This window comes from Pipra filicauda, unplaced genomic scaffold (genome assembly GCF_003945595.2).
Source record: "Pipra filicauda isolate LSUMZ 115617 unplaced genomic scaffold, ASM394559v2 scaffold356_size1356884_pilon, whole genome shotgun sequence".
In the NCBI taxonomy this organism is placed as follows: Eukaryota; Metazoa; Chordata; class Aves; order Passeriformes; family Pipridae; genus Pipra; species Pipra filicauda.
In genome coordinates this window covers 422,722-436,961 of record NW_024104483.1, presented here as the reverse complement: position 1 = coordinate 436,961, position 14,240 = coordinate 422,722, and the positions used below count along the sequence as shown (strand labels likewise).

Sequence of the window (14,240 nt, the reverse complement as noted above, 5' to 3'; positions counted from 1 at the left end):
ATATCAGTATTAACATTCGCATAACATAATATTAACAAAAAGCCATATTATACCAATCTGTGTCACCTAGTCCCTGGAATGCTACTGTACCATCAAAACAATGTAACAATATTTATTTTAATAAAGGAGTTAGAATATTTTAACTATGAGTTTTGTGTTTAACAAGTTTCTCCATCAGTTTACAATCTGTTCGCACCTGGGAGATTTTCATCATGAAATCTTACTTGTTCAAGACCTTTGCAGGTTTCTGAATATTTAATATTTCCTCAAAGCCCAGCTTATGGAAATGAATGAATCCATAAAGTTTTCCCTTTCTACTTTTTTTTCCATCTGTAAAAAACTGTAATTGAAGAAAATAAAAATCATAACCACATGTTTTTGAAAATCAGTATACAATCTACACTGAGATTTTCTTTCCTGGTGTGTGATTACTGCTATTTTAACATTCAGCTTTGACAAAACGCCAAGGCATTTTTTTTCTTTCAATAGACAAATGCAGAACTTCTCTCCTAGGCGCATATCAGTGAATCCAGAACTAGTGCTTCTATTTTCAGTTATTGGAAGGAAAAAACTCTCCAGATCCATCTACTTAAAAACTCTGGTTTTGTGCAGGCCTTTCAGAATACCTTCCAGTTTTCTTGTTCCATGAATGAACATTAAATATTCGCGCCTTAATTAAAAGTGTTTCCACTTGATGTCTTGCATTCCAACTCAGTCAGCTCTTCCTTGTCAGCCTGTACTTTCAGTATTTATGACTTTACAGTGCTTTACATAGCAGCCAATGGGGTATCAAGTCACTCCTTTCATAGGGGTGAATACTCTGCAAACTGCTTTACAAAAAGCAATCAAAATATTAACCACAGCCAATCTGCCATGCTCCGTGGTTTTCCAGGACTCTTTTCATGGTCTCTAGTTTTAAATGGCTGCCACTTGTTAGCAAATTGAAGAACAATTAGAGCCTCTAGTTCTTTGGGACATTAGTTTAACTGCACTGCTACAGAGAGATGAGAAAACACAGAGCACAGAGACATTTTCCTGAAAGGAAACGGAATATTCGGATAAGAAATATTCTTCTATGACTTTGGACTGAACACTTCCTCTTGGAATAGAGCAAGACATAAGAAAGATACAGAAGAACTCAGCAATCCATTACCCCTTTACTTCAGAGCAATTAAAACTCTGGTAAACAGGGGGAAAAGAAGTCTTGTATTTGAATTCAAAACACTTCTTAAAGCAAACTGGTGGTGAAACTCACTGATTTTTTTATTGGCTTCTGGTTGTATGAGTTAAACAAAGTAATAATTCAGGATTTACATTGCAGCTTCCCTGCTAAGCATCTCAAAAAGGCCCACAAAAACAAAGAGAGACCCTTTTGCTTGAAGAACCTGTGTACACCTGAAAGGATATACTGCTTGCCCTTATTTCTTGCAGGACTGTGGTCTGCTGCGTTACTACATGGGAGATTTACAGTCACTTCGGGGGTCTGTAGATCACTTTTAGTAATAAGTGGCTTTAGCTCTGAAGACAGTAAATCAATGGTTTCAAAAATCCCAAGATTACAGTATTAAAAGGATTCCATTGTTCTGCAGAGTACGCCGAGCACTTTGCACACAGGTGCCTGAAAGTAATTGATGGCAGAGATCCTTTCTTAGGTATGCATGCCTGAACTGTATTCAATTCAGGGCCATTCTCAAAATGCCATTGTTTTCTTATGTAATTCACACAAGTTGCCATTGTACATTTGCTATTAGTCAGGGGATGTAATCTGAATCTTGTCAAATTATACTATCCTGATATCTTCTTCCCTGCTCTAAATAATTAAGACTTGAGACTTGCAAGACTTGGAGGGGGAGGGGGAGGAAGAGAGATGTGTGTTTCAGAGAGATAGGAAGTAGAGGAAAAGGATGAGTAAGGTACAAGAGTAAAATGGAAATAAAGCGTGGGAATGGGCATGCACTTACAGTTCTTAAACTCAATAAAAATATGGCTTACACAGTTGTTCCTAGCATTGGAAATGCAAAGCTATTATTCTATGTTGGAAATGTTCTTTTCAGCTGCCTAAGATATATAAAATGTCGGATACAAAAGATAATTCCTTAGAAGGCAGAGATTTTACAGTACTTAACATTCCTAGATCACGGGTATTCCAGACAGCACTTTGCAAAAGGACATACAGCATTTTCCAATATATCACAGATATATATATCACAGATATATAACACAGTTGCCAGCACAAATTTATAGTGTTTCTATGTATATCCAGGAAGGAAATGCATATGCCTCCACTAGAAGTGTGTTAACCTGTTCCAGCTTCTACTGACTTCACAATAAAGGTAAAAGATGTTCCCTTATCTTGTTCAGAACAGGGGAAGGTAGCCAATTCAGACTTCCTAAATCACAATGCAAAGCCTTTTTTCATATTATCACTTGCTAATGAAAGCAGTTTTTAACAAGCACTACAATCAGGGAAAGGCTGGTAGTTTAAACTTTACAGGGTCTGATAGTATCCACACCGTTTTACCGTTTTAATTTCTGACTCCATTTTCAGTTGAATACAACCAATAAAGTTCTGCTAAGCATCCTTTAACATTTCTTCCTAAAGATGTTATTTACTGAAGAATTGGCAACAGAAGAGCAATTCTCACATTTTGTTTCATTAAAACAATACCCTAAATCATTTTCGCTTTGTAACTGACACTTATCAGTAGCCTAGAATGCCAGGAGGAGAAACTTTGGAGTCAAATGGGCTTTTGTTTTGACAGTTTGCTTTGGAGGGAGGGTTATTGATTTCTTCAAAGAAAATATTGCCCCAGGAGTCGAAATTAGATGGGTGGTTAGACCTGCATTTCACAATTCCTTCCCTAGCCCATCCCTAACATGCTTAAAATTCTCCACAGCAATTGTTTGTGTTCACAAAATACTCTAAACAGATCCTTTCTCAGGGTACTTTGAGACAATGTGAAGGAGCCTAGGCATGCAGAAACTAGTGTGTTTGTAGGGATCCATATCTCTAAGTTTAGAGATGCATTGTGCTTTGCAGATCATGCCCTCCTGGAGTCTCAAGAGCTAATGGACTCAACCAGTCCATCTGACACAGTATCTTCACCAGCTTTCTCCTAAATGTTTGTTCATTGTTATTGAATCACTTGTTCCCCCTCCTCCAAAGCATTGTGGCATTCCTGAAGACGGATTTACCCACTGTCCTGGATTCACATTTTGCTCCCACTTTCAAATTTCTAATATAAAAGCCTTTAGAATATACATACAAATACACAGAAATTATAAAAAACCCCAAGCTTTTGTGGCATTCTTAGATGCAGCATAAACTATACCAACAAAAACTGCTGGCAGGACATTTGCCTCAAATAGTGAAAAGGCTTTGTACCCTTCTTCATTCCTGTTCACAGTCACTCACTCTCCCACCATTTCTTCTAGTTGTTTATCTGCACATATTGAGCAAATCCAGGGAGCTAGACAGACAGACAGACTGCTTTGTAAGTTTATTATTATTATTATTATTATTATTATTACTACTACTACTATTTTGGGACTAATTGCTTATCCTTCTGAAAAAATGTCATAAAAATGTTATAGTACACAAAAGGATTTAAACTACAAGAAGGAATTTAGGAATTTTCCAAGTTCCCCAACATAACCTCCATTGAAAATATAAATACAATCTTTCTCTGTTACCTAGGATTTTGAACAAGTAGAGAAGCATGCACTGGATAACCCCCAAGTAGAAAGCATTCTTCTTTCTCCTTTTTCTTTTTTTTTTTGCAATCGAGAGATATCCTCAGAAAAGAAAAAAAATTGTCTACAATATTTAGTGTTTAAACTATTTCTTCTCTTACCTAATTTTAGCTCCTGGATTCATTATTCCTTTCCTTCTTCCACTTGTTTCCACAGCTGTTTTCTGATTTCCTGCCTACTTCTGGCTTTTTCTGTAGCAGATTTTTCTGCCAAGACACTCTTTGTATCTTCTACAGGTCTGTTATTAAAAGATTATTTTCAAGATATGTTCCATGAAAGACATATAAAGAAAGAGGAGAGCACATGACAAAGTGAATTCAGAAAGCATATGCAAGTCTGGTCAGTGTACACGTCTTTCGTCTTAGAACTGTACTCTGTACGCATGTTGGTTAAAAATGGTACACCCTCTACCTGCATAGTTTTGGTAGGAAATGCCCTAGTCTATAGCGATAAATGCATGTTTGTTTGGGTTTTTTTCAGTGGTATTTCTTATTTCACCTGGAAAGCTGAGGTATCAGGAAGTGGACACATAAAGTCCACTAGGAGGGTTCTCAGTTGTACCTCATGTACCTTCTTCACATAGATAAGATGTTTTTCTGGCTTAGATTTACACCTGTGAGTAGTTTATTTGGCCCTATCCCATGTGGATACACATCTATAGTGATAAGAAAGCCTATCAAAAGAGGAAATAAAGACCATTAGCCAAAATGGAACATTGTGAACCTTATGAAAGTTCCACTTGAAGTGGAAGAATGATGAGTTGGAACATTTCAAATGAAGAGGGTCAAATCAAATCAATTATAATATGTAAAACAGTACACCAAGATGCGTCAGCAGTTTCATAGGAGATACAAATTAATTTATTTCCTATTATGCATGAAAGCCAAGTGTATGAAGACTCTTCTTCCACAGTTTCATTTGTAGCAATACTTAGACTTGACCAAAAACTAAACTAAAGTAAACTATAATAGCAGTTTCCTTTCCACAGAGCCCAAAACACTAGGCCACTTCTTCATGTATTTGGGATGCTTATGGGGTTTCACACACAATAGTTTATGTTGCAGAATACCTTGTCAGCACTAATTTGCATTCTGAATGTACACAACATAAACATCAAACCTCAGAAAATCTGTAAGAATCTCCTAATAAATACAGCCCCAAGCCATATGACACCACGAACTGAAACTTTTCAAAAAAAACTTCCACACAAATGAAAAAAACAAAACTAAAAAAAACAACCAAACAAACAAAACAAACACAGAACACCTAAGGCTACTCTAATGCAAGAGAAGGTAAAGTATTCTTGTATACATTTATCCCCAGTTACCAACTGCAATTCCCAGAACACTCTCTGCTGACCCAGTTGCCTATCATCCACTAGTAAAACAGCTCTCTCAATCTCTGTAGCCGTGGAAAAGCGAACTTGAGTATATAAGATCAGCTCCTCCCCTGCTGAAAAACCCAGAGCAAAAACAGCATTTTGACAGCACTACCTTTGCCCTCCTTCAGGTAGTAAAGCAAGAGACTGAAGGGCAGCTGTTCTGTATTTTCTTTCTCTGTTCTTTTCTGTCTCCTTTTCAGATATGTAAATCTTCTTTGAACAAGCAGAGGATTCTTGCCACTCAAAATCTTCTGATAGATTTCTGACCTACTTTCCAGAACCCTTGACACACCAAGGTAGATAGAAAGGTGACAAGCTGTGTTTTTTCAGTTCCCTTTCTCATTGACTTTTATGAACACCTTCAGGCTTTCTCCATTAATAAGCTGTTGAAAGGGAATGTACATTCCTGCTTGTCTATGTGTTATTTGTGACCGGTGGGGAAAGCAGGAGCATTCATAGGCTCTCAGGGGAATACAGCAGTTGTCCATTGCTTCTTCAGAGAAAATGTCCAGAGTAGTATAGAATCACAAACACAAATGTGAAGAGAGAAAGGAACGAAGCTTGAGAGTTTCGGGGAAGAAAAGTGATGGAGTTGATGATAGGTACTATCTACTAGTAAGTGACATGCTCTGTGCATCTCTGAAAGAAGTACAAAGAACTTTAAAACAGAATCAGTACCATTCAGCTCCTGACAATTAGTACTTTATTAAGAGTTTATATTGAGGACTTCATGGTAAAATGGTTCATCTTAATCACAATGAATCTCAATCCAGGCCATTGTAATATAAATAGAGTACAATCTAACTGTTCTGTTAGCTTCACTGGGTTTCAGAGACACACTGATATAGCTGTGCAGTACTAATATTACTCTGTACAACTGTGGCACATGTACAGAGCAGCAAAGGCTAAATAACACAAAGCTGCCTTAATAACTATGCTTATTTAGAAAAGTATCACAAAAAGAAGGTTCAAATGAGTAGCCTGTTTATTAGTTTAGTCTGCACAATTTTATAGTGACTCAGTGTTGTCAGTTTTTTCCTGTATGCAGTTTCCCCAGCTTTCTAATTGCTATAACCCATCAATAAAAGTCAATTAAAACAAAACTGGTTCTTATGTAATCTAGGTGCTGCAGCAACCATCTGAACACAAACTATTTGCATGGTTTAGATAAAGGTTCAGATAAAGGTATTTAGTTATGTATCTATGGTTAATCAAGTGAAACCCAAGATGCAAATATTGCTGAAAAGTGCTGTACGGTATCACTTTTACATAACTTAATCCTAATTTTTAAAATGTTTTATTTGGATTTGGAAACAGCATTTTCCACGCAAGTCTTACTGTGCTTGTCTTTTGTGCTAGATAGAATATATCTAAGTATACCTTTTTACATCTTTCATTCTCTGTGACATGTAAAATCTGTAGAATGTGATTCTGGTACATCAAATTAGTACTAAGAGTACAAGTTCAGAAAAATATTAATAGGATTTTCAGCTGACCTTCTGAGTTGAAACTGATTATAGAGAAGATTTCTTGAAAATGGAAATTACATTTACAGTGTTAGCCAAACTGGAAGTCTTTTTACCTTTTCAACTTTCAAGGTAAAAGGTCTGAAAACAACAGCATATATGAAATAAAATACATTCCAATTGAACGATGACTCTTCTAGTTCAGCAAAGAGCATTATTGATATAAAATTGCTTTCAGAAGAGTCACAAAGTTCAGGACACAAGAGTTAGAGCATTAATAAAAATTCATTTAAACTATACTGAATTTAGGCTAAGTCCTTGTTTTTCATTGATTCTAATTTCTTGAAGAAAATTCTGTGTGCTCGAAAGCTTGTATTTTTTCACCTACATCAAATGGTCTGATAATACATATTACCTTTATAAACCATGCTCTTTCACTAATTCAGCAATGCACTTCAAAGCTGAGAATGCTACGTTCATACGTGTAGTTTATAGTGTTTATTTTTGATTTTACTAGCTGATAGAGCTAACAATCATAATCAGGAGAATGGCACACCGTAAAGTGGAACAGGTATTGTGTAAGCTAAAAGCCTCGATTTCTGTTTCACTTTTGCAAAAAGTTTTCCCGGGAGCAACAGGAATGAAAGGTCTCTAGGAATTGCAAGGGTTTACAAGGAGACAGATGCAGAAGACACAGTCTGGGCGGTGAAAATGAACTAGGTAACACCTTGAGGCAGGTGAAAATCACCCTACTAAGCACTGTGTAAGGCTGTATTATGAAATCAGGACAGAGTACAGTAAACCCCCTGAAAACGGGTCAGTGGACTTATGACAAGCTTTCCTCATTTACGTTGGGTGCAAGAAGGGGAAGGGGGAAGGGAAAGGAAGAGGACATGTATTAATATATAACTCCGGACTTACCGATTTTGGCCAAGCTGGCCACAAGTATCCAGAGTGCAATGATATAAGGCTCCTTGACGTGATCCCATTTGAAAGAGACGATGGCAAAGCTTTGGTTGCTATTTTTAGCGCTTTCCGAGCTTCTCTGTCCCAGCGCCACTGGGAGAGCCATCAGCCCCAAGAGGAGCCCCACTCCAGATACCTGCCTCATCTCCAAGCCACACAACAAAATCCTGCTTCCCCTTCCCGGAGAAATCCCGCCTCTTCGGAGGTCCTTGGGGGCGAGGTCCTTGTCCCTTCGCAGAGACGCGCCCGACGGCTCAAGGCGGCGGGACAGCGGCGCTCGCGGCCGGCGTCGGGAGGCTCCAGTCCCGTCCCGTCCCGTCCCGCACCGGCTGCCCCGGCGGGCTCGGGTATCGCCTTGCGCGGGGTGGCCAAGGGCGGGTCAGGGGCTCCGCGCACAGGCAGATGCTTCGAGCTGGGGTCCCGCTGCTTGCCCGCACCTGCCTTTATCAGGCTGTTCCCGGACGGCCGGAGGCGGAGCCTCCCGCCGCTCCCGCAGAGGCTGCTGTGCGGGGACGGCGATGCCCTGACTGACAGAGCACCCGGCGGGATCGGCGGAGAGCTGTGCGAGGGTGGCGGCGGGATCGGGGCTGTGCCCGCCGTCCCAGCGCGGCGCTGGGCAGGGCGGGAGCGGACAGGAGCTGCCCGGAGCTGCTGGCGCTCGGAGCCAAGGCTGAGGCGCTCCCGCCACTTTGTCCTATGGGAGCCCGGGGTCCGCGCCTAGTCCGCAGCCGGGTGCACAGGACATCCACAGATCTCCGTTCGGGCGCTTTGGATGAGCGGGCAATGGGTCAGACTCCCTTCCTCAATCTCACTCTCCCGGCAGGTTGTCACAGATGAAATGCACTCTTTGCCGCTTCTCAGCCTTGAGTCCCCTCCTGAGCGTCATCTAGCTCACCGAGGGCACAGCAGCAGGTTTCTCAAACTAGCTTTTCTTTCTGTCCACCAGAGAGCATCTCTTCCCACGGTGCTCCGGGAAAGGACACCAGCAGGCAAGGTTTGGCTTTCCACTTAGGTCTGCATGGAGCTGCTTGTTGAGATGTGCTATATTAAAAACACTATCTGGCTTCTTCTCCTCTTCTTTTTGTCTTTTTTTTTTTTTTTTCCGAATGATTACACCGTGAGACCTTTTAGAAGGTTCTCACTTTCCCTCTAAAACCTGTTTTCTTGCTGATAGCGTTTGTTTGATACCATGCATGATCCATGTTATGTGCTGTAGGCAGATGGACCCATAATAATCGTTACTCTGCGGTAAAAAGGCAGCAAACCATTGTGTTCCCAGTGGGCAGATCTGAGGGTACCCTTCCACAGACTGCAGAAGCAGCTCCTCTCCTCTACTGTGTGCTCCAAAACAACCCAGCTGGCCTCACGTGCAGTCTACTGCTTCTGTGACTTTCTGTGGAAAAACACTACCTTTTTTTTTACTTAAATGGTGGTTGATTCTATCAGGAGGTCAAAAATGAACAGGATAAAGCTTTCATTTAAAGTGATTGAAAGACTGAGAAATTATTTTGATTATTTCAGTCACTTGGGAGAAAAGCTAAATAGTTTTTCATAGTCTAAGTGACCTGTGCAGACACTCTATAAATCAATTAACTGATTAATTAAAATTATAAATTTCCATGAAATGTTGATATTATTACCTCAAAGCAAGTGCGGGCCTCAAATTGGACTGGATCTCTTTTCAAATAATGAAACATCTTGGGTTGTTTATTTCCACTTCTTCATTACTTATGGGAAAGGAAATTATGCAGGAATTTTTTGAAGTAGGAACCAATCTGAAGATGGAATTGGCAACTCTTTTTAGGAAGCATGACAGACAACAAAATACCTTCATTACCTTCAGTAAATGTGGCAGACAAAGACCTGAAAAATACTTCAGTGTCTAACAACTTAAATCCTATCTACACTTTTTTTATCTTTTCCAGAGCATGACTTGGGCACTCAAATGTCTTTTAGATTTGCTCTTAAGTTTTGTAAACGTTCTATAGATGGTTTTAGCCAATGTGAGAGTAACATTTTTGTGCATAGCCATCAGACAGAGAAAACTACAGCTGGAAGTAAGTAGCAGCTGATCATCTGTGTAACCTTTTGCTGAGCCCTGTCGATAGTAGTAGTTGTTATTATCAATTCTGTTTGCTGATATTAAGAGAACCATGAACCATGAACAGCGACAAGCTGTCAGCACTGTTTTTATTGTCACAACTTATTCCAAGTACCATCACATCACAATCAAACATTTCAGCTTGAGATGATAAAACAGCACCACACCTGCCAGTGTCCTATCTTATATTCATGTTTCTTCCTAAATCTAGTTCCACAAAATGATAACTGGGTTGGAAATAAATCTTTCTATTGAAAGTGCTGAAGCTAACCATAATGTTTAGACAAACATATCATAGATCAAGAATACCTGCCGAAGAGCTACAAAAATGAGAAAGCCTTCTCTAGTGGATCTTTTCTACAGATAAGCAAAGGCTTACACTTCCTATGGAAGAGCTGCAGCTGAGATCACGCCTCTGATTGCCCTTAGGCGGGGTTCTACCCATGACAATAGGAACCAGAGTTTGCTGGTGTAGATAGACCACTACTAGGAGAAAAAAAAAAAGGTGGTAGGTACCGCATAAGCACAGAAAAGCTGTTAATATGCCCCTGAGTTGAAAGTATAACGCCCATCAATCTACCTCAAAGAGACGTTGTGGGAATTTTAGCATTTCTAAAGATTTTTTTTTAAGGCCTTGGTCTAAACTGCTACAAAAGTATATAATTTTGCTTGTCACAAAACCTTCCAAAACAAGGTTTACAACACTGTTAAAATGCCAACACATTATTTTTGCTTAACAACAACAAGTTAGTAGTTCAAAGTGTACCTGTGACTGCTTATGGAATTTAAGTCAGCTTGGTATCAAATGACTGTAGATATCAGGGAATTCTTGTGCAATTCATTAATATTTCAGTAGGACACAGACAGGACAGAGGTAGGAACTGACAATCAGGAATCTGCTGTAGATACATCAAAACATGCTATACCAAGAGTTTACTGAGCACACACAAACTTGTACAAAATATGTAGTTGTACAAGAAGACATTTGCATTTATGTATTTATTAATAGATTCCATTTTCTTGTGTGTTCTTTATGGAATCCCTTATGTAGTCTCCCATGACCTCATCCTGTATCAGTAATGAAAAGCACTAACTTGAGTATTATGTTTGCAATAAAGATATCATATCACACAACAGCTGTTATTTCCCGACTTTCAGAAAGATTGCACAAGGAAGATTTCTATTTACTATAAGTGTTATATTAGTATTATACATACCCTTCAGGTATTCTGTGTCCTGTAATGATTTCTTCTTGGGAATTTTTTTCAGAGCTGAGGTAAAAGACAAAGTTAAAACAACTCCTAAAAAAAATAAAAGAAATCCTTAAAATTATATCAGTTTCCTCTAGAAAGCACACACAATATTTCAGTTGTGTTAATTTAGAGGTAGAAGTTACAATTAACTTTCAATATTAGCATTTGAAACAAATCTGTTTAAGCTGAAATGAAATTAAGAAGCACAACCCTGTCAAACTGAGAATTTTCATGAAGGAAAATAAATAAATCTAAACAGAAAAGATTTGGCAAGTGAACTTTGAAAAATCTCCTGATGCAATACAAACCATCATAAATCATTTGTTGTCATTCCTGTCTTTCTACAAGGAAATGTACACTTTTTATGTTAATATCTATTAAATGATAAGCAGGTTAAGATTTGAAAGGAATATAGTTCCAGTGTATATTTTTATGCCATAATGACAACCGTATACATAGTATAAATAAAACAGTATAAATAGAACAGTAATTTTTGTGAATAGCATTGTACCAGTATAACTATGATTTGGTGAAAATTAATGTGGTTTATATGCAGATGAACGCAGAACTATATGAATTTATAATGAATTTATTTGATTCAATAGCTGGCATTTTGCCAACCACTCTCCAAGTGAAATTAGTGCAGCTGTGCAATTTTAAACTGCAAGGAGTTGTACAAATAACTGCTGGACTAAGAGATGTTACAGAGCACTATTTTACAGTATTACTAATATAAGCCTTGGAAATCACATTAAGAAGCAATGTATTAATTCATCCCTCACACATTACTACCAGTTTAAGTGAACAAAATGAAGGCTAGGGTAAGGATGAATTAATCAAAGAGGTAGGTGAAAATGGTTTTGGCCGAGAAGTAGAGTGGCGGAGGAAATTAGCTGGATTTTTCATGGCTCATTTCAAGACAAGACTGAATTTAAAGAGAGTAAGTGGAGGGCATTTTTACCAGAACCCTCATTTTCAGTCAATTTTTTTGAAATTGGCAGACATTTCAGGCAGTTTGTGATACTTTTCTTGTTTGATGTTGTTGTTGTTGTTGCTATTACTGCTTCTAATGAGCTCCCACACTTATATTACATTAGAATCTAATCTAGTAGGAGTGGGGTGGTACTAACACAAACACTGATACCACCTATGACCCCCATTAAGGAAAGCCCACTCTATAAGGGACTATATGTCTGTGTGAGCTGGCAGTTTAATGAGAAGGGAAAAAGGAATGGGACAGGGAGATAAGTTGTTACATAGCACCAGACACCTGATACTTTTTATCATTTCTGTTCAGAGAAAAAAACAAAACCTTTTATAAAATGATAGGTGTATTAAAAGTACTCTTTCAGTTCCAGTTTCAATGAAAATTATTCTGTTGTATATTAGGACTTTTCTGGGCATCTTCCACTCTTCCCTGTTGTATTCTTCTCATTCCCATGTTTTTGGTATCCCATTCTTACTTCTCTGTTCTCTCTATTTCTGCCCTCCTTTCTTTTCATGCATGTCTTCTGTCAACACTCACCAAAAATCCCAAATAGTGAGACCTAAGAAACACTCAAAATTTAATTTGTGTGTGATGTTTCACCCTAATACTTATGGTCCCACAATGACTCTCTCTCTATCCCTTCAAATTCAGCTTTGTCATCTTTCACTACACATCCTTCTTCCAGGTACTTACATTAGCCTGACCAACACAAATGCTTATACTAGACTCAAGACACAAGTGACTCCTGGTTTTCCTAGTCATAAGGGAGAGTGTGTTTGCTGATCATTAAAAATCAATTGTCATTTTGCTCTGTGCTAAAAAAACCTGGGGGAAGACTGACAGAGACCACAACCACAGATTTCAGAGATTCAGAGGATAAAAAAAAAGAAAGTAAAGTTGCATCTTGGAATTGTTTCTGTGTACAGGTATTCAGTTTTCTGTAGCTTAACCTGAGAAGAAAACCAAAACAGAGGAATTTCTCAGGTAAAAAGCAAATGATCCCTAAATAACAAAGGCAGCTAAGTAGAATAATTTCAGTTGCTGGCACGATAATTTTACACTTATTTTTTAGATTTCTATCTAGGCTCAGATGCTTCTTCATCGTAATTTTTGGCTGGCCTATGGAGTGGGAATCTTTTCTTTTCCTAAATTCTCCATAGACCTTGCCTTTGTGAAATCCATTGTTTGTGCCTTCACTGCCTAGTTTAACATGTGCATGTCCACAGGAAGAAATTCAGTTGATTTCACCTAAGGCAGCTATAGAGTCAATACACCATCCCCAGTACTCCTATTTTGGCAGGCACATATCTTGATTGTTCAAAATCAGCTGTGATACCGACAGGTGGAGACAACCCCCAGCCTCTCCAAACTGACTCCTGTTCTCTCTACCCTCCATGAATTAAGTGCTGAATTCTGCACAGCTGGCAGCAGCCACTGCCCTGTAACAATTCATACTTTTTTCTACTGGTAGGCCGTGGAGTGGATGTGGATGATTTAGCCAGTGTTTACTCAGCAACACGAGTAAATTAACCTACCTTTTGCAGTACAAAGCTTATTCCAGCAGGAGTGACCCTGTAGTGTGCCTGGGCTTGAGGGCACTCAGTAACCTGTTGGGACAGAGCTTCTCTAAGCATCTTGGATTTGCTGATAGTTTAAAGCTGTTCCCACCTTCAGGATGCTTCTCAATGCCAAAGGGCCCAATGTAAGCCTTTCCTCTGTCATTGCACATAAAGGAAGTTTCCTCTGACATATTTCTAGAAGGCAGTTGAGATTTTGTGAGAGCACGTTTTTTCTTTATCTAGACTGTGGTAACAAAAAGAGTGAACCTTGGCTGATATGCAGCAATAATCATGTAATAATTAACAATTACTTTGAACTTAAATCACATAAACCAAAGAGTCAAATAATTAATTATGATATAAACAAAATCTGCCAACACAGTTTATTGCTTGAGGTATTGATTATGGCAATTTTATCAACAAAAAATACATAAATAGCAGGTGGTACTTCCTTGTTGTTGATGTTTAGTTTAAAAGCTGCTGCTATTTAAGAATGATGCATCAGAGGTAGTGGGGAGTTTTGTTAGCTAATTCCAGCTTATAAAAATCAAAACATTTAAGCAGAACATACATATTTTTATGAATATTTCTTTATGAAGTTTTCACATGATCAGAATGGCATTCCTGGCCAAAGCCACTAAGGAAGGAAAAACTTCAGACCTGACAATGTCAATAATCTGCCTAATTCAATGCAAAGACATAACCTTGAATCTCATATATTTCAGGTGAATGCCGTAATCATGATTTGGAAGATTTTAATATGGTTCTGATTT

At 38.6% G+C, this 14,240-nt stretch overlaps 1 protein-coding gene across 4 annotated transcripts in view; it reads right to left on the bottom strand.

Annotated features, from left to right (window-relative positions):
• Window positions 1-8,216, bottom strand: part of SLC9A3 (solute carrier family 9 member A3) — a 54,626-nt gene extending 46,410 nt beyond the window's left edge. For all 4 annotated transcript variants that reach the window (XM_027743902.2, XM_027743903.2, XM_027743905.2 and 1 more), the window contains exon 1: window positions 7,522-8,216. In XM_027743902.2, the coding sequence (XP_027599703.1) occupies window positions 7,522-7,711 (190 nt within the window). In that variant the 5' untranslated portion in view covers window positions 7,712-8,216. The remainder of the gene's footprint in view (window positions 1-7,521) is intronic.
• Between the last annotated feature and the right edge of the window lie 6,024 nt (window positions 8,217-14,240).